The sequence below is a fragment of the Rasamsonia byssochlamydoides genome, assembly GCF_041956645.1.
Source record: "Rasamsonia byssochlamydoides strain NRRL 3658 unplaced genomic scaffold VTN77scaffold_87, whole genome shotgun sequence".
NCBI classification, from domain to species: Eukaryota; Fungi; Ascomycota; class Eurotiomycetes; order Eurotiales; family Trichocomaceae; genus Rasamsonia; species Rasamsonia byssochlamydoides.
Genome location: NW_027192470.1, coordinates 106536 through 126726, shown reverse-complemented (window position 1 = coordinate 126726; position 20191 = coordinate 106536). Strand labels below are relative to the sequence as shown.

The 20191-nt window shown below is 50.9% G+C and overlaps 6 protein-coding genes across 6 annotated transcripts; 4 read left to right on the top strand and 2 right to left on the bottom strand.

Moving 5' to 3' along the window:
- Positions 1-1129: 1129 nt before the first annotated feature.
- Positions 1130-2609, top strand: VTN77DRAFT_9357 (uncharacterized protein; the record flags this gene model as incomplete). Its single annotated transcript, XM_069425956.1, has 4 exons — positions 1130-1267; positions 1330-1570; positions 1626-1769; positions 1819-2609. The coding sequence occupies 4 exons, from the start codon at positions 1130-1132 to the stop codon at positions 2607-2609; spliced, it is 1314 nt and encodes a 437-aa protein (XP_069273958.1).
- A 320-nt stretch (positions 2610-2929) lies between these two features.
- Positions 2930-4834, bottom strand: VTN77DRAFT_9356 (uncharacterized protein; the record flags this gene model as incomplete). The annotated part of the gene is made up of 6 exons (XM_069425955.1): positions 2930-3142; positions 3206-3455; positions 3518-3685; positions 3769-4004; positions 4062-4424; positions 4493-4834. The coding sequence occupies 6 exons, from the start codon at positions 4832-4834 to the stop codon at positions 2930-2932; spliced, it is 1572 nt and encodes a 523-aa protein (XP_069273957.1).
- Positions 4835-5373: 539 nt separating this feature from the next.
- On the top strand, positions 5374-5979 carry VTN77DRAFT_9355 (uncharacterized protein; the record flags this gene model as incomplete). The annotated part of the gene is made up of 1 exon (XM_069425954.1): positions 5374-5979. One exon carries the CDS (start codon positions 5374-5376, stop codon positions 5977-5979), a length of 606 nt encoding a protein of 201 aa, XP_069273956.1.
- A 603-nt stretch (positions 5980-6582) lies between these two features.
- Positions 6583-8658, top strand: VTN77DRAFT_9354 (uncharacterized protein; the record flags this gene model as incomplete). Its single annotated transcript, XM_069425953.1, has 8 exons — positions 6583-6732; positions 6787-6867; positions 6932-6984; positions 7047-7304; positions 7364-8028; positions 8079-8234; positions 8288-8556; positions 8617-8658. The coding sequence occupies 8 exons, from the start codon at positions 6583-6585 to the stop codon at positions 8656-8658; spliced, it is 1674 nt and encodes a 557-aa protein (XP_069273955.1).
- Positions 8659-8994: 336 nt separating this feature from the next.
- Positions 8995-10029, bottom strand: VTN77DRAFT_9353 (uncharacterized protein; the record flags this gene model as incomplete). Its single annotated transcript, XM_069425952.1, has 1 exon — positions 8995-10029. One exon carries the CDS (start codon positions 10027-10029, stop codon positions 8995-8997), a length of 1035 nt encoding a protein of 344 aa, XP_069273954.1.
- A 2378-nt stretch (positions 10030-12407) lies between these two features.
- On the top strand, positions 12408-20091 carry VTN77DRAFT_9352 (uncharacterized protein; the record flags this gene model as incomplete). Its single annotated transcript, XM_069425951.1, has 3 exons — positions 12408-14228; positions 14279-17717; positions 17783-20091. The coding sequence occupies 3 exons, from the start codon at positions 12408-12410 to the stop codon at positions 20089-20091; spliced, it is 7569 nt and encodes a 2522-aa protein (XP_069273953.1).
- Positions 20092-20191: the final 100 nt, after the last annotated feature.

Genomic DNA, 20191 nt, shown 5'->3' with positions numbered 1-20191 from the left:
GTTTCTCGGGGCCTAGGGGCCTCTCTGAGTTGAATGACGCGTTAAAAAGACGTGTTTTTTTTTGTAGGTGCTTAACAATATATATTGTTCAGCCAAGTTGGTGGTGTTCCCCTCGAATATTTGTTCGATATACGTGGCTGCTTATTGGAGGCAGACCAAACGTCAAAGCTGTTTTCTTTCCTAATCAAATGGTCGAAAAGTATACCAATGAAATGATAGGGCATGGAAGCCATGCATATGGAAAGATAGATACTGCATCACTGGCTGATGCAACTTTACAGGGCCTTTTCGACAGAGGAATCTTATTGGCGTTCTTAAGGCAGGTGCAGCTCGTAATTAGGCATAGATTACTCCGTATTATACCCCCTAACCTATCTCTGACTTAGGGCTTACCTTTGAAAAAGGCTGCTGTTACAGTAAATCTTGCCTTGGACCACTCAGCATGTCATCCATGATTCCGATCATAAAACATCCCCGCGATTTAGTTCCTGAACAAGGGCTTACCGCGGGGGCTAATTTGTGTCTCAGCTGATCGCTACCTGCCTGTAATATTACTCCAATTATTCTATTATTCAGCATTCTGATTTATAATCAGTCTTGCTTCTCGCAATCTCCTTTCTTGGATAGTCGGTTAAGGAGAAATGCAGTGTACTCAATGTCCTCCTCGCCTAAAAGCACCAGTTCCCCTTTTGATTTTAAAAGTCTCATCTGTCTACTCATCTCATCTACTTTAGTGGGCCGGCTAAAGAGACGCCACGAGCATAATACGAGCAGGCACCGCTTGTCTGCAGGTTTCAACTGTCTTTATCCACTTTTAGGGTCCCTCTCCACTCCTGTCCCATCAATGGACGGCCAGCTATCTCCGAACTGATAGCCTATCGCTACCGACCAGCCACAGTCTCACGGCTGAAGTATGTTCAGACCCTCAAGGCTATTTCATAGTGCTGACAGCGCTGGGCTAGTCCACAGGCTCAGGTGATGTTGCAACACGCGGGCGCTATAACGACTTAGCGAAGCTCGCTCCGTAGTTCCCGCAATTACTGCTTAAAGATACGAGGGACGCCCAAGTCAAATAGTCAGTAGGTATACCTTGCCTGTTTGGAAATCGTGTTCTTTCCTGACCAGCAAAATGTTCATCACGTTGAAATGTTCCAGCGGTCATAGCGATATGGAGCAGGTGGTGGCTCGCGGCGCCAGCCCTGGCCAGGATCAGAATCGCGTTCGCCCGCCTCGAAGGCCAGCTTGTCTTTCCTGCCAGTCAAGAAAAGTATGGAAAGTACTGCCTTGATCTGATTTACAATTTTATCTAATACCTCGTGTCGTCTACAGCTTCGGTGCACTGGTCCCAAAGGCGGTGACTGCGACAGATGCCGAGCAAGAGCAATCGCCTGTGTCTTCCCGACGAGTCAAGCAAGGAATAATCGTTCTGTCCGGGAGAATCGGGGACAGCCCGTTGAATCCGGCGAAAATGCGCTCGAACCAGGCGATGGGGCAAGATCACCAAGGCCGCTAGCTGGATCAACAGTATCTGCTTCTGATAATGGCGGCCTGGAAGGAAATCTTTCCGACAGTACGTTAATTTCATTCTCTTGAAGGGCGAAGATGGGATACTAAGGCTGTTGAAGTGAAATTTTATAACGACGTGACGCAGCTACTTATGGACATCGAGGAGGAACCCAGCGGAAATCCTCAGCTGGATCTTGATTCCATTCTGGGCGCGATGGATCCAGGAAATAAATATCCTGCTGATCTGGGCGGTTTACAATATGGTTTGTAGACCTGTTTTCGTTATGGTTACTCTAAGGCTGACTGCATCAGTTCTCGACCTGCAGAAGCCTCCACACAACTTACCATTTTCTGCGCACGACCTATCGGCATTGCTATCGCTTGACGCCCTAGATTCATCCAACGAAACCTCTGCACAACCAGCAATTCAAGACCTCCCTATAAGCAATACACAGAATAGAATGCCGTCAGATTCCGCCAGTGGGAACAATCTGGGCTGTCCCTGCATCCACAGCACGGTCCGGGTCGTCCAGCAGCTCGACGACGACGATTTCAGGATAACGTCTCTTTCGCTAGACCAGGTGGTCCAGCTCCAGAAATGGATCATCTCGCAGTGCTGCAAGCCGCTGGACTGCCCCAATTGCAAATTCCTCCCCACGGTGCATACGGTTCTGGTCATCGTATGCGATCGCTTGTCGGAGATGTTCGAGTGTATCTCGAAGAGAATTAAAAAGGCGAATGAACGGCTCTCCGGACAAAGCGACCAGACCTCCGAGAGCACAGAATCTACTGTGAGCGATTACTCCACCTCTTCTTCTACCGGCTGCGCAGGTAGCAACGCGAATTGTAATCCCGGGTTATTCTCGTCCGAGTTCCAGAATACGTACACGGACGAAGAGCAGGTGCACATGATCCGAGTCCTGCTGAAGCTGCAGCTACGGAACTTTCGCGCCCTGCTCGTCCGTCTCGACAGCGTGATCCAGATCGCGGGCAGCGAGGCGCGGCGTGCGAGAATCAAGTCTCTCATGTTGCGGCTGGGCAGGGCAGCGACTGAGATCGATAATGCTCTGCGCGTGGTCTTGCAGTTCTTTGTAATTCGCTGATGCTCTGCCTAGCTTATGACGGCGTTTTAAGTGCCCTAGAACAAGACATGCACCGTCCAATTGGATGTACTATTTTGTGAGGTTATATCCTATTTTACCGGGAATCCGGATAGATACTCGACAACTTGAAGGCAAAACAGATAGCATATTCATAACAGCGAGATATAGGATTTCTCTTCATCAGTTCGTTAGATTCAGCTTTATACAGGGGAGTGTTAAACTCTGCCCAGCTTCTCTGATGTTCCACACAAGCCAACATCTAGACGTCCTAGCTATTAGTAGCAAATAGCGCACTCCTCAAATATCTATCCATTATCAGTTTATCGGGTCGAACCGTTGGCTCGGCCGTCGCCATGCTTCGGCTTGATAATCACTTCCACATTGCTCTGGGTCGTGAACCAGCGACCGTCCACCGTCCATTCGTTCTTGTTCGCCAGCTCGATGTCAAAGTTGCGATACAGCTCAAAGACGACCTTCCACATCTCGAGCATGGAGATGTTCTTGCCGATGCAGATGCGCGGACCGTAGCCGAACTACAACATACAAAACCAGTGAGTTCTTGCCTTCTTCTTAACAGGGTAAATGGAGTCGCTCACAGTGAAGAGGTTCCGTCTCATCTCCTTGAGTCTCTCCTCGTCACCATCAATCCATCTCTCGGGGCGGAAGGAGTGCACATCGTCGCCGAAGACGTCCTTGTTGCGGTGCAGGACCCATGAATTTACCCCGACCACGGTATCTTCCGGCAGATGAATGCCGTGGAGGGTGATGCCGCCTTTTGGCACCCGTCTCTCGAGGATGAAGCCCGTGGCTGGATGGATGCGCATTGCTTCGTTGATGACGGCAGAGCTTGAGGCGTCTCAGCACGAATTACTCCACAATTCGCGTGATCAGACTGAATAGACACTCACAGGTATGGCAACTTGACTGCCTCGGCATATGTAATCGGATTGGAGACCTGGCCTTCTCGCTCTGCGCGCTCGATCTCCTCTTCAAGCTTCTTTCGCGTCTGTGGGTACTTGCTCAGGTGGTAAAGGACGGATGCCAGGGAAATAGCTGTGGTATCGGAGCCTGCGATACTACATATCATAGCATTTATTAGCATTATATCGACCGTCTTTCTGCTGTCTTTTTAAGACAGTTGAATATAAAGGAATCCTACACGTTCGTCGTCGTGATGGCGATGATCTCATCCATGGACAAGCTCGCGGGGTCCGCTCGGTGGGTATCCAGAAGTTGATTCAGGATATCCTTGCGTTTCACGGGATTCTTCAGTCTCTCTTCAATTCGTGCCAACGAGAACTGCAACACTTGATTGGTCTTTTCGATGGCGGGGAAGAGCTTTGGAAGCAGGGGGTTTCCGAGGAGGAATTTGTGGACGAGTGGGATTTGTCCAATCTGGCTATTTGATCAGCATTGCTTGTTCAGTAGCTCGCTGTAGGGTACTGGACTGACCAGAGATACATAGCCCAGAATGCCATGAATCGCAGCAATGATATTGTCGACATCGCCCCCCTTTTCCAGAAATCCCAGGTCCTTGGAGAAGTTGATCTCTCCAAGCACATCAAACGCAAAGTACTGCATCCAGGCCACGGGGTCAGTCGCATTCTTGCCATCCTGCGAGACCTCGCGCAGTCGCGAAAGCAGCACGCTGATGCACTTGTCGACATAGGGCTCGAGTCCGACAACGGTGTCCATGGAAAACGCCTTGACGGCGCCTCGTTTGAGTTTCATGTGGTACTCATTGCTGTCGGTGGTGAACAGAGTAGGCAGGAATCTGCCGCGGTAGATTGCTTCTGCCAGGGGATAGAAGGCCGACTGAAGCGCGATGAGAAAAATCCCGTCTTAAAAAAAGAAAACAACAACGCAAATTAAACAGGTCCCACCTTCCGGAAGACATTCTGCACGCCGTAAATAATCCTCATGCTCTCGGGATCCGCCACCGAGACGTGGTTTGGCCCAATCCTCACAATGGGACCGTAATCTTCGTGGACTCGCACATTCTCCCTGTGCATGTTTTTGTTCCACACGGCCCGCAGCTTCCACCAGTTCAAGAAGCTGGCGACAAACGGGCCGGGGACATGGCGAAGGCCAGGTCGATATCTCGTCAAAGCCAGCTGGGTGAACAGGATGGTCGCGGCCGTGATCCAGGGGTGAAGCTGGGCCCAGCGCCAGACAAGCGCAATGCCTTCAGTCAAGAAGACACTGGCACGAGTATTTTCGCTCATATTTTCTCTCAATATTCCGATTGTTGACCTCGGGTGAAAAGGTCTTCTAAACGAGATCGAAATTTACCGCGTAAATTTCTCCGCCCTTTTGATCTCACTTCTCCAGCCATTTTTGCTTGCAAAGTTGCAGTAAGCTTGGGATTGCCGTCCACAGATACGATGCTGTTTTGCCCGAGACAGAATGCCTGAATTAGGCATTCTCTGTTCCCTTCATACGGATTGTTGTCTGTCTGATGAGATACATTTTTCTCAATTCGAGAAAGGGTGTTCGGTCTTCCCAATTAGGAAATTTGCTCGGAGAACCAAGTCTGGTCTAGCGCGATCCTGCTTAGAAATCATCGGGAAACTACATGAATTCCCAAATAAGGAAATCCTTTCGTCTGCCATCCAACCCTTTGGATCTGCCGTTTGCATGCTCTGTAGTAGTCCCAACATCGGAGAATGCTTGCTTACAAAAACCTGCGGCACATGCCCTGACACGTAGATCTCAATCTGCCATTACAAAGAACTTGTAATTTGAGCTAGCTCAATCAGACATCATGACCAAAACGCAGACCTGCCTGGTCCCCTACCTCGAGATCGAACACGCCCCTCCCGAGGTGGCAGCCGCAATCACCCACTTGCCGTACCGACGCAATATCTTCTATCTCCTCGGGCACTCGCATGGCGCCTTCCCCCGTCTGATGGGCGTCTATGCTTCCTTTTTCGACGGCAACCGGCGCACCTTACCGTTGTTGGAGTGGCAGTTGGTGGTCCTGCGGATCTCCGCCGTGCTAGATGCCGCGTACGAGTGGGACGTCAACGCCCCAGTGGCGCGCCTCAATGGCATGCCCGAGGAGAAGCTTGACGCCTTGAAACGCACCGCGGGGCAGGGGGAGGATGCGCTGAATGGGGAGCCAACGTTCTCGGCCCGCGATCGCGCCATCCTTAAACTGGTGGATGAGCAGTTAGCAACGTACAACAACAGCGAAACGACGGTCAACGAGGCCAAGGCCCTGCTTAGTGTGGAGGAGGTGGTAGAGATCTACATCGTCCTAGGCGTGTACGTGCTCATCGCACGCATCACGAAGGCCCTGCGCATTGATCTCGACGGGGAAATTCCTGGCCTGGAAGAGCATCTGAGGAAGGTGGTCACTGGGAAATGAATTACCGGTTGCTGGCTCAGATTCAATATGGATTTGTCAGCGAAATACGAGAATGGGCTGGATACCAGGGATACAATGTGATGTAGAATCAACACGCTAATCCATATCTTGTCTACCCGACGCTACCCCAGATCAACTGCCCCGACGGAGATCATTGAGAGTTTAATTTACATCCACTAGACCAGGATCAGAGATTGACTAGGAGATTGACTACGTGGATTGGTAGCGAGCAGGACGGGGCCGACGGCGCTTAGGGTTAGAGAGGCAAATTACCGCTTTCAGTTTAGTCCGAGTATAAACAGACAAAGCGACCCCCGATTGCCAGCTGTTTGGACGGACTTTCTCGGTGACTTTGTAGGAGGACGTACCTGACTCCAAATTATTCAGCGTTTTGATTTCTAAGCAGCAGTGTTGGCTCCTTTCTCCTTTTTGGAATGCCTCCCCATGCTGTCGGGTGGCTTCCGTCTAGCTAATAAGGAGACGGCACTATGACGCGCACTTGATTTTCTCCTCGTATTCACAGCCATCATCTTTTTTCTTCCTCTGCTCCTTCTCCTAGACTCCTACAGGGCCATTGCAAAGACGTTCACCAGAACTATAAGTATGGCCTCAGAAACGTCTACATCGATTGAAAAGTCTGGCGAGCAGACGCCTCCGCAGATTCTGCAAGATGGTTCCAAATTGGAGGCAAATACGCCGCCAGAAAACGCAGCTGACCCCAATGCCTCACCAAGGAAGATTCACGGCATACTCGTAAGGCTCTGCATAGTTCCATCTGCTTAATTCTGTTGCTGACCTCCATTCCAGTGGTTTCTAGTCGTCATTGCCATTCTGTCGAGCATCTTCCTGTACTCGCTGGACAACACAATCGTTGCGGATATTACACCAGTGGGTATCCTTTATTTTACACGAAAGTCTAATATGTTGCAACCGTGGTTCTGATAATGGCCAGGCCGCTGTGAACAGATTGGGAGACATTGTCAAGCTGCCATGGCTATCTGTCGGGTGAGTTCGATTTTATTCCATCCCGCCAAGTGAAGTAAATTTATCTAATGAATTTCACGCAGCTTTCTCCTAGGGGGATCAGCTGTGGTCCTACCCTTTGGCAAGCTCTATGGTCTCCTCGATGCGAAATGGCTGTACATCATTTCCTCCGCGCTGTTCAACATCGGGTCCGCTCTTTGTGGTGCAGCTCCTAACATGGATGCTCTCATCATCGGTCGTGTCCTCGCAGGAATGGGCGGAAACGGAATGTATCTGGGTGTCATGACTCTCCTCTCGGTCAATACTTCAGACAGGGAGCGACCGGGTTACTTAAGCTTTGTGTATGTGGTTGAGTTTGTTGAGTTTCTCTACGAAGAACCTGGCTAACTTGGCATCATAGCGGTCTGGTCTGGGGTATTGGTACTGTCTTGGGTCCCGTTGTGGGCGGTGCATTTGTTGAATCCAGCGCCACATGGCGATGGGCATTCTATATCAACCTTTGCGTCTCTGGCCTCTTCGCTCCCATCTATTTCTTCTATATCCCTTCATTCAAGCCTCGTGCCGGCACAAAAATCACCAAACTCCTCCGCGAATTCGATATCGTCGGCACGATCCTCAGCATCGGAGCCATCATTACCATTGTCATGGCTATCAACTTCGGGGGTGCTTTGTATCCATGGAACAGCGGCCAAACGATTGCCCTGTTTGTTGTTTCCATCGTCCTCTTCATCATCTTCGGAATCCAACAAGGCATGACCATATTCACCAACACCAGCGACCGACTCTTCCCCTGCCAATTCCTTCGGAACATCAATGCGGTCCTCCTCTACATCTGCGCATCAGCGGTCAACACCGCAGGCTTCATCCCCATCTATTACGTTCCGCTATACTTCCAGTTCACCAGGGGTGATGACGCCATCCACGCGGCCGTTCGGTTACTTCCTCTCATCTTCGTCCTCAGCGCTTCGATTCTGGCCAATGGGCATCTTATGTCGCGCTTTAGCTATTTCCAGCCATGGTACGTCTTTGGCAGCGTTCTCGCCTTGATTGGTGGTGTCTTATTATGTATGTTTTCCTTCATCCAAGAAAGCAAGCCGGGTACTGACTTCAGACAGCGCGCATTGAGCCAGACACCTCCGAGGCCAAGATCTATGGGTTCGAAATTCTGGTTGGCATTGGTACGGGCTGCTTTATCCAGGCTGGTTACGCTGTGATCCAAGCGGTGGTTCCACCTGCAGAAATGGCCTATGCGATCAGTTTTATGATGCTTGGTAAACTATCCAGTCCGCTCTATGTGGCTAACTGCTGACTTTATGTGATTTAGCACAACTTGGGGGGATCGCGTTCGGGCTTGCCATTGCTGGCGCCGTGTTCATCAACGAGGCGATCGCAGGCCTATCCGCCGTCTTGCCAGACGTCTCTCGCTACGAGTTACAGCTGGCTATTTCCGGAACCAGCGGCGCGTACTTCCGTTCCCTGCCTGAAGGGCTTCGAGAACAATCAATTGCAACCATTGTCGGAGCACTTCAGAAGGTGTTTATTCCGGTCTATGTCGGCGCTGCTGTCAGCCTTGTTCTCTCTGTTTGCTTCACGGTAAGTTCCCGCACTTTTTTTTCTACTGATCGCCCGCTAACCACGTCTGTTTTATTGAAGCAACGAAAACTTTTCAAGGATGCTGCCGCAATTGCAGCGTAACTCACTCAACTTCAGACAGCATAGAATGATACCACCTCAGACGAGCATCGGGGAAGAAGGTTGTGTTGTGGAGACTTGCATCTGAACGGCGACGGTGTTAGACTCGGTTAAAATTGAAAGCTTACACTGATAAATTCGGTTTTGGGGGCGAAAATAGCCAGATAATTAATACACTTTAATACAGCTGAAGGTATTTTTCATTAGAACAGCTGTCTGTTGAAGACGAAGTAGAGCTGATCTGGAACAACTTTCCACCGGATAGAACACACGTGATATCCAACTTGGACGATTCATCCTCCCACTTCAACCTCAATCTTGATCTATCTTTTGATTTCATCACGAAAGAAGCCACACTGTCTTCTTGTACCCAGTCTCGTCACTTTTAGCCATTTTGACAGCTTGTCTTAACTCCTGCTCTAGCCCATCCTGCTCTTTTTGCTCCCAGGATATCACACGAAGGTCTGGCAACTTGATGCTGCCATCGGAGAAAAGGCGAGTGATGTGACGGAACAGCTCCTCAACCTTGCTGTCGCCCATCTCTTCCAAGAATTTCGAGCTCCGGAAGGGTAGAAACGAGAGTTGTTTATAGAAGAGATGATTCGTGTCAACCGTTATACTGGTTCTGGGTCCTCCCAGCATTCCAACCAAGACAAATTTCCCACCTGGGGACAACACATTGGCGAGGTTTTGACCAACACTGCCGTATACGCAGTCAAGCGCAAGCACCACCTTACCAGGAACGGGGGGTGCATTTTGAGCCAGCTCTGACTCGCTAATAACAGCCGCAGCGCCGAGGTCCAGGAGCTTCTGTCTCGTAGTGTCGATGTTTTCGCGGTCTCTGATCACAAGGATCGTGTTGATGCCCTTCAGTCGGGCGAACTGCACCAGGAACTGCGCCACGCAGCTCGTCCCCGCGGACATTATGATCCAATCCCCCGATTTCAAGGGCGCTACATGCTCCAGCAGGAGCCATGCAACCACGGCTCCAGAACGCAGCAGAGCGCCAGCTAAAGGGGGAGTGTCTCGTGGCAGCTTCATCAGCGCCGTGTCTGGGAGAATGGCATGTGTGCGCCAGGTGCCCAGGCCAAGTTCTCGCGGAAGGACGAGGTTGCCTTTCTGGAATCGCTGCGATGTCGATTCGATAACGACCCCGCAGCCGTCGAATCCTGGGACTGGCTTCTCGTCGACGCAGTACCGCGGCTGGACTGGATATTGACCGGACAGAACCATCAGGTCCACTCTGTTGACTGGTGCAGCCAGAAGTTTGACCAGCACTTGGCCTTCATTTCCGTCCATCGAGGGAGCATCATGGGTGACGAGACGGAGGGGCACATCGGGGGCAGAAGGGTCATAAACAAAACTCTTGGCCATTTCGAATTCCTTTTCGATGGTGTCTTAATGCAGAGACGTATGGACAGAGTTGCAGACACTACGTTCTAGGCGACTACGCGAGTTATATGTTTTCAGAGAGCAAGAAATAATCGACCGGATGCCATCTTTGGCATTTCCGAATTCCACAGGAATATTCTGCAGGAAATCAAATTTGGAAAAGCGGACTCCACTTGCAACATTGACTTGTATTGAACTTGTTAAAGCTATTTCGCTAACTGAACTTCTAATCATAGCTCCGTCAGCCCTAACTGTCTGACCAATTTAGGCTGGATTTAGTTCGGCATATCCCGCGAAGAGGGGTTCTTCCATTTGATCTGAGTCACACCGTCGAAGACCGGCATGATCAGGACGTCCACACGAGGATCGTCAATGAGGCGAGTGTTGAACTCGTCCAGGGCTTTGCCGCAGCTCAGCCAGTATGGTCTAACGTGGTCGTTGAGCCACGGTGCGCAATTCGCTCCAACCGAGAGGCCCCGGGCGAAAACTGTCGATGTATTAGTCAACATAACATAATAATGTCCGAGGGAGTAAATGCGAATGAATGCTTACCATTGTCACAGAGAATAATGCCGTTGGGGGACAGCAGCTTGTGATCGAGGATTGTCTTGACATACCCGGCGTATCCGTCCTTGTTCGCATCGACGAAGATGAGATCGAATTCCCCCTCCAGGGTTTTCAGTCTAGAAAGCTAGCGATCAGTTCCATGCACAACAAAGTCTAGGGACGGAGCAACCAACGTCTCGTCCGCAGGGCCCTCGATCAGCTTCACTCGGTCCTCGACACCGAATTTCGCGAACGCCTTCCGAGAAGCAGCGATCATCTTGGGGCTCAACTCCAATGTCACAATCTCCGCTTGGGTGTCTTTGGTGCCCTCGTACCACGCAAGGGCGCTGTAACCGCTATAGCAGCCAATCTCCAGAACTAATAGTCCGCTGGATTAGTGATATCTACGTTGCTGTCGAGGGGGCTTCTACCTCTTCGTGGCTTGCGGTCCTTTGCGGTGAAAATCATCCATGCCCCCTGTAGACGAGAAGACATTTTGTCTGCATCGGAGAAATGTGTGCGGGTGAATTCCCAGTGCTCCTGGAGCAAATTGGGGATTCCGGTGGATCGCTGCTCACAGTACTCGCTGACGCGGTCTGCGGTTTCCTCGCTGAACGGGAGAACGCTGCCCAACATGGTGCTTGGGATTGGGTTGAATTGAGAAAGGGGATTTTTTGTCTTCTTTTTTTTTTCTAGAAGATTACTTGCTTTGCCAGTTGCACACAAACGACCTTATGGACCTCCAGATCAGCAATATTTATACCATTAAGATGCGATTTATTTGCCTTCATACCCGCATTTTCGGACGAAACATTTCCTCAATGCACTTCCCAAGACGGCAATTCTTCAGCAGGCCCGTATTTCCGCGTAAGCTTGCTTGTTCCTGGATCCTGGCGTTCATTCTTTACCATTTTGGATTAATTCATCGATTCTGGTCCGGCCAGCTACCGAAATCGCTCCTTCGACGAGATGACCGCCGTGAAGAATGTCGCAATGGCGAGTCGTCATGCAGGAGCCGTATTCCCGTATTCCCGAATCAGGCTGTCCGATGATGGACGTTTCTGCAAGCTAGGGCTCGACTGTCAGACCAGGGCGATGGCGAGACAAGGGTTTTCCCACGTGTCTGTGAGACTTTCCTAACTGGGTTAATTTAGATTAGATTCTTCAGCGTTGACCCTGTTCGGGCATATTGACAGGGATAATACGAAGCTTCACTTAAAGTGTGGAGCTTAGCTTGGCGATAGCAGGTTCAAGACAAGAAGATTGAAAATGGCCCCCACAGCCTCGGATCTAGGGCCGTTGCCTAGCTGACCGTCTAACGACCCCATCGCCAACCAGGAACTCCAGGATATCACCCCCGCAGCGGCATCAAGCCACCAGGTCGTCAGCAGTCTACTGCTTCTGGCACGCTCTGGAGCAGCCAATGCAGTCCAAAATGGGCTCTCCGCTACCGGATTTCCAAAAGCACCCTCGGAGCTTGGGGGGATTGCTGGCTATGATATTTCCGAAATTGGAAATTCCTATTTCAGGTATTGTGGAAAGTCTCCAGAGAACTGCGCAGTTCGATAATTGCTGATGCAGTCTCAGGACGGACGAAATTGAATCAGAATTGCCGAATATTGTCGAATATTGTCACATCTCATGTCGCAAAATATATTGCGTAAATGCTACCATGGATTCGGTTGATATCCGTCTTATACGAGCTTTTCTTCCGCAACTTTCAACAGTCTTGGATTTTTCAGCCTGCATCCACTATGCTCAACGCCGGAGTGGAATTTCTTCCCTTAGTCGACGTTAAACCAAATTCTCCAACCATGCTCGCCCAACCTACGACGACAAACGGGTGGCCCATAACCGCGAATCGATCTGGCAAGGAGCCAGTATCGCTTCATGTCACGCTCAAGCAAGTATCCGCCGCTCTATGGGCATTGAGCGAGCCTGAAGTTGAATTAGAGACGGAATGTACTCCAGCACAGCACGAGATTCTGAGCCGCGAGCCGGACTCGTCGAGGCCGTCGATTGTACGACTCGATTTATCTCCTGATATCATCAAAAGTTACGAAAGACTCCGCGATGCTTGGCATGCCCTTGCCAGTCAAAATCACATCCTCAGGACCGTCCTCGTAAAAGAGGATAAGAACGGAACTGTCAGATTTCGCCAGAGAGTCTTGAAGCGACCACGAAATGTGCAATTTGGCTCCCTGGATGAGATTCAACTCTCATACAGCCTGCAGGACCCTGCATCGGTGGTTCTAGATTGGACCAACGGTGCTCCTACTGTTTACCTATGTCTCCCCCCGGCACTTGCAGATCGAACGTCGCTTGGCTATCTGTGGAAAGACTTCTTGTTACTTTTAAATGGGGGCTCCACGAAGCCACGGTTTCCCTTCCCGGACTACTCGAAACTTGTCAGCCAGCGAGATCCAGAAGTTGCCAGGAATTTTTGGAGGGAAACGCTCAGGAACGTTACGAGCTTGGCCATGCATTCAATTCCTCTTGAGCGGCAACACACTTTCCGAACAACCAAGTTGAGCAGCTCGGTTATCAGTGGGGAGTCACTGAAACGTCTCGCGAGCGAACTTGGATCGTCAGCCCATTCCGTGGTATATACTGCCTGGGGCCTGACGCTTGACCGGCACTGCCAAGGCAGCAGTAACACGGTTGTTTTTGCAGTTGAAGGACGAGATAGGACGGTTGACGGTCACAATTCAGTGGTGGGCTTTTCTGATCAAGAGTATCCGCTGAAACTGAATCTGGAGCCGGGAATTTCAGTATCTGAAGCTATTCGGAAAACGGAACGTCTCAATGCGCTAGCATCTTCACACGCGTTCATCGGTTATGAAAGCATCAAATCCGAGGCGGATGCAGCCGCCTGCAACTTCAAATTGACTATTTCTGAAGATGATGAATCTACGGAGCCCGAGGAGAGCGGATTTCCTGTGACTCTGAAGGTACATCTCGGCAACCAAATATCAATTGCGGCACGACATGACACCGCTATACCTGAGGAAAAGATGAAGATCGTCCTCGATCATTTTGCTACTGCACTCGCGAATTGCGTGAACAACCCCACCCTCTCCCTGGAAGATGTCGACATAATCTCCAAGGAAGAACGATCTTTCCTACTCGAGATGGGAAAACCACTCACCGAGCCAGTCTACGATAACGTCCACAAACTCTTCGAACGGCAGGTCGAGTTGACCCCCGATGCCCCAGCGGCGCAATTCGAAACAGATGAGCCATTGTCATATGATCAATTAAACCGTATCGCAAATCGTGTCGCACGGCAGCTGCCGGCAGGACGGGGGTCGTTTGTTCCTGTCTGCTTGCAGAGATCCCTGAATCTTGTCATTTCGTTGGTCGCCATTCTCAAGACTGGAGCTGCGTATGTGACGTTGGATCCGGAAACGCCTGAGGAAAGAAATCGATTTATCGTTGAGGATGTTGGTGCCGACTTCGTTATCGTTGACAGGACGACTGCCGGTCGTTTTCCTCACGAGATCGTTATTGAAGACGTCATTGAAAACTCACGTCTCGCCGAAGACACCAATCTGTCACGCTTCTGCGAGCCGAGCGACCCAGTGTACGTGATTTACACGTCTGGCTCGACGGGAAAGCCCAAAGGAGTTCTTCATGTAAGTAACGAGACACTCTCTTCGCCATTTCAGCATCTAATGGCAGACAGAGGCACTCCTCGGCGACATCGGGTCTTGCTGCCTTCCCCACGCTTCCAAATCTCCGTCAGCTCCTCTTTCACAATCCCGTCTTCTCCGCCGCCCAACGTTCAATCTGGTCAACGCTGAAGCAGGGTGGATGCCTCTGTTTGGCCAGCAAGGACAACCTCACCATCCACATCGGCCGGACCATCAATCAAATGCAAATCAATGTCATCGATGTTACGCCATCTACCGCTTTGCTCATCACTCCAGGCACTGTTCCATGTCTTCGACGAATGACTGTCGCTGGGGAATTGATTAATCCTGCGCTCATCCCGATGTGGGTGAATGAGCTACAGCTGCTCAACGCATACGGCCTGAGCGAGAACACCCAGGTGAACTGGCGCCGAGAGATGGTTTTGGGTCAGAATCCGCAAAACATTGGTCGACCGAGTGATACTACGACTTCTTTTGTCCTTGTCCCAGGCACAACGAAACTGAGCCCCTTGCTGATTCCTGGAGAGTTATGTTTGGGAGGCCATCAGCTTGCTGTGCACTATATTAATCGACCGGAGAAGACGGCAGAAGCGTTCATCGACAATCCCTTTGGGCCGGGCCGACTATACAGGACCGGTGATATGGTTGTTGCCCATGAGGATGGATCCATCGAAATGGTCGGCAGGATCGACTTCCAAGTTAAGATCAACGGGCAAAGGGTTGAGCCGGGCGACTCCAACAGTATTATCCAGACACACCCCGATGTACACACTTCCAGCGTGGTTTCTGCCGACGTCAGTGGGCGAAAGGCGCTTGTCGCAGTGGTGATTCCCAAGGCGAAGCTGGAGTGGTCACGATTACGATCTGAGCTCCAAGGCCTCCTGAAACAATATATCCCGAGCTATATGATGCCCACATATTGGTTGTTGGAGGATGAACTTCCGCTGAATATCAATGGCAAGGTTGACATCCCACAACTTACGAAATATGTCCAGAGTCTCGGGAGGGAACATCTCTTACAGTCTTCGAGGAACGGCCACTTGAACGGAGACTCATCCCACGAGGGCGTGAATGGACTCTCCCCCGATGCAGACAAGCTTCGAGACATATGGGCTGAAGTTCTCTCTTTTCCAGCATCACGGATTTCGTCAAACGACTTTTTCCAGGCCCTAGGTGGCACATCTTTGGACGCCATTCGGGTTTCGTCGAAAGCCTATCAAATCAATTTGGAGGTTGCTGTTGCAGATATACTAAGGCTGTCTCTGGACGAATTAGCCAGAAAGACGAAGCACCTTCAAACGGATGAGCAGTTGGCGAATGTACCGCCGTTTTCATTGCTGCCAGACAGCACCAAGCTCGATCGACGGGATGTGGAAGACGCATTTCCGACAACTGCATTGCAAGATGGCTTTTTGACCGACTCTCTTCTTGGAAACTCCACTTATGCCTATCGCCGCTATTACCGCATGAAGGGAAGAGGAGCTGAAGAGTTCAGGAACGCTCTGAGTTACCTTGCAACGAAACACCCGATCCTCCGCACGACGTTCATCCCGAACAAAACTTCGTTCCTCCAGGTTGTCAGGAAGACTGCTGAATTATCGTGGGAAGACCTCGACATGTCCGCGGAAGAGTTTTCCTCAAGAGAGAAAGACACGATGGAACTCGGCGGAAACTTCGTCCATTTTGCCAATCTTCGAAACGAAGTGCTCGCAGTGACAATGCATCACGCACTGTTTGACTACTGGTCGAACAACTTCCTCCTGGACGATCTGGTTGCTACTCTGCGGGGACAGCCGTTAGTAACACGTCCTAGCTATGGCAATTTCATCCATTACATCAAACAGCAAAATCAGACGGAACTGCAGAACTTCTGGGAGGAGAAGCTACGAGGCGTTACCCATTCTGTCTTGGGAAGGAGAACGGAAGAGAATGTGGTTGTCCATGCAGACCTGGCAGAGGATCTCCAAACGTTTGCGGTATCAAACAAAGTCTCTGTTGGATCGCTTGTCTACGCAGCTTGGGCGATCGTCCTGTCCTTACACACAGCGAAGAGTGATTTGGTTTTCGGAACTACCCTGTCTGGGCGAGATGTGCCGGTTCCAGGCATTCTGCGAATCGCGGGTCCTACTATCACGACGGTACCCTTCAGGGTGCAGGTCGACGCGGACGTATCTCGTATCGACTTGGCAAAAGCGATCCAAGAAAAAATGTGGGAAATCTCACCGAAGGCTCAGTTTGGATTGCGAAATATTCTGCGAGCTTCTGGCCAAAATTCTGGACTTTTTGACACAATCGTCAATGTTTTGATCAAGGATGGTGAACCGAACTCTGGTAACATTCTTGATATCCTGGAACCTGTCCCCCCACATGAGCCAAATTATTTGGATCATTATACCATGCTTGAGGCGGAATCTACGCCGGCAGGGCTACAGCTACGTCTCTTATCCTCGCTGCCACGCAAAAGGGCCGCGCTTATGCTTGGAAACGTTACGGAAACGATCAAAGCAGTTCTCAGACAGCCCAACTCCAAAGTCGGGGAGATCAATCCCGTCTCAACAGAGGAGGAAACTTTCCTTGATTCCTTGTCGAACGAGCAGCGTACAGAGCCGGGAATGTTCGCTCATTCCCTTTTCGACAGGATGGTGGCCACGCATCCCGACAAGATAGCTCTGCAGGATCTATCTGGCAAGAAGAAGTCTTATCGGGAGTTTCATTCTGCCGTCAACAATTTCGCACGGTATCTCAGAGCCAGAGGGGTTCAAACCGAGGACATCATCCCTATATGCATGCAAAAGTCGCTTAATACCCTCATCGCGGTCTTTGGAATCCTCAAATTGGGTGCAGCATTTACTCCGTTGGACCCTAAGAACCCAAGAGACCGGAATGAATTCATCATGCGAGACGTTGGAGCCAAGATTGCGATTACGGACAGCGTCAACGCGAGTCTCCTTGAGGGCTTCTCGGGCGAGGTCATTGATATGGATCTTCTTGAAAGCGACGTTCTTGAGCGTCCCAGCTCTGACGACTTCATCGCTCCAGATCTGAGTCCAAGCAATTTGGCGTACGTCATTTACACCAGCGGCTCCACTGGCCTCCCTAAAGGCGTGCAAGTGTCTCACTCGGCTGTTGCTGCCTCAGCAGAGGGTATGATCGAAGCATGCAAGGTCGATGAGCAATGGCGAGTGCTTTGGTTTCTCAACTACGTCTTTGACGCATCGTACTTCGATGTGTTTACAGTCCTCGGAGTCGGAGGGACAATTTGCATTGCGGACCAGGATACGCTGGTCAACGATCTCGCTTCGTGTGTGAACAAATTCAATGTCAAGCAGTTGATGATCACACCTACGATTTCCAAGTTGATCTCTCCGGACGATGTGCCTAGCCTTGAGACACTGCTGGTCTGTGGTGAGCCAATTACCCCTGAAGTGGCAGGAATCTGGGCGTCTCGCATGGATGTCTATAACGGATACGGTGAGCTTCCATCGCTTGATTTTCTGTTTTAAACGAAATTAATTTCTGATCTTGTATTGATATAGGCCCCACTGAAGCGACGATTCTCATGACTGTGTCTAAGGTTACCCCGAATGGAAATCTCAAAAGCGTTGGCTATCCGTTGAAAGCCGTCAAAGCTTCGATATTCCATCCGGATCGGTTGGAGCTTGTTCCGTACGGTACTGTGGGCGAGCTCTGCGTCAGTGGTGCTCAAGTTGCAAGAGGTTACCTGAATCGCCCTGAGCTCACCGCGTCTGCTTTTCTGAAGGCAAAGGACGGGTCTGTTGTGTACCGGACAGGCGACTACGCGCGCTGGCTTCCCAATGGCGAGATTGAATGTCTCGGACGGAAGGACCACCAGATCAAGCTGAATGGCTTCCGCATCGAGCTGGGTGAGATTGAAAACGCGATCCTCACCCATGCCGGGGACCTGATACAGAGCTGCGTCGCGGGAGTCGCGCAGGTCCAGCGCAAGAAGCAGATTATCGTTTACTACGTCCCTCACGAAACCCCGATTTCGGAGAAGGAAGGGGACAGCCTGCTCTGCCCGAGGGCTCTTCTTGATCCTTCGCTAATCACCGAACGGCTGAAATCTCTCGCGCATTATATGATTCCCAAGGTGTTTTTGCCGTTCCGGACGTTTACACTTCTTCCTTCTGGAAAAATTAACAGGAAACAACTGGCTGCTTTCGCAGAAAAACTGGACCACGGTACACTGACGAGATATCTGACCACGGCGAATTCACAGCCAGTCGATGATTCGTCAACGGATATCTCCAAGGATGAGAAGATCCTTCGAGATGCATGGGCAGAGCTGTTTGATGTTTCTCCAGAGAGTGTTAGTCACTCTGACCTCTTCTACAATTATGGCGGCGACTCCATTGCTGCCATCAACCTTGTCAGCATGCTGAGGCGTCTCAACTATGCCCTCTCCGTCAACGATGTGGTCACGTATCCAACTTTAAGAGAGCAAGCCAAGCGTCTTAAACCTACAAAGTCGTCGTCCGCAGTCCGACCTGTGGAAAAATTCGTCGTCAAAGGCACTGTCGATCAAAAGTTGCGGGACGCTGGTCTCAATCCAGAAGAAGATATCGAAGAGATTTATCCATGTGCGCCGGGACAAGTCGAATTTCTCACGCAGGGTCACTCGAAGGACCAGTTCTGGCAGCTGATGACAGTGAGACGCTTGCCCCAGGGCTTTGGCCTGGACCGATGGATCGACCTGACCAGGAAACTCACCGAGGCGAACCAAATCCTCCGAGCAATGTACCTGAAGCAGGACGAGGATGATCCTCTCAGCTGGGTTCAGGTCATTTTGAAGAATCCAATTATGGACCTGAGCATTACCGAATGCCGCAGTGAGGAAGAGAAGAAAACGCTCATCCAGAAACATTGGGACCAACGATTCGAGCTCGGTAAACCGTTCGTTAGATACCTGGTTTTGCAGCACGGAGACGGCACAATGGACCTCTGTACAAAACTCGACCACGCCATGTATGACGGGACTCTTCTGCGGATCTTTGACGACCAGTTCACGGCTTTGCGAGAGGGGCAGCAAATCCCGAAACCGACGAGTTTCAGAGCTTTCATCGAATACGCCCAGCAAAGTGACCGTGCAAGCATGCTATCGTTCTGGAAGAACCTACTCAAGGATAATAACTTCTCTTACCCAACTCAGCTTACCAGCCCTCGGGTTGGAGGCGCCGTCGTCTCCAAAATCAGCCTCCCAGTCGACGCATATGCGCAGAAAGCCGGCGTCACAGCGTCCATCGTATTCCAGACGGCATACACCATCCTTCTTTCTCGGCTAAGCCGCTCCACCGACGTGACTTACGACTATCTCCTCACCGGCCGGAACGTCGACATGGACGACCCCCAGCTCATCAACGGGACCTGCGCAAACTTCCTACCGTTCCGTTCTCGGTTCGACTCGACGACCGCCATCCACAGCTTGCTCAAGGCGACGCAGTCTCTATTCTGGGAGATTACAGAGAACGGCCTGGTCAGCCTCGGCGAGATCTACCGCGCGCTCGAGGTCGACCAGGCGACGAAGGCAGCAAAGACGCTCTTCCTCTTCCAGCCCTTCGAGCCGGCAGTCGTCGGCGAGCAACAAGAGCACATGCGCTGGATCGTCATGGCCATGAGCAAAGTGACAATGTTCGTCAACTACGCCATCATGTTCGAAGTGTTCAAGGATGTGCAGGGGCACAAGTTGAAGTTGCAGTACGATGAAAGGGCGTTTACCAGGGAAGATGCAGAGGGCATCTTGAAGCTCTACTCGCAGATTATGCAGAATGTTGTTGAGAGAGGGGACGTTGAAATCGGGGAGTTTCTCAGCTGTGGTTCTGGATGAGGATAGCTTTGTTCCAAGAATACGAACAGGAGGCCATCTCACGTGGCTTATGTAGCAAAAGAGTATTGTCAGGTTTTGATTGCACCGGACCTTAGATTTT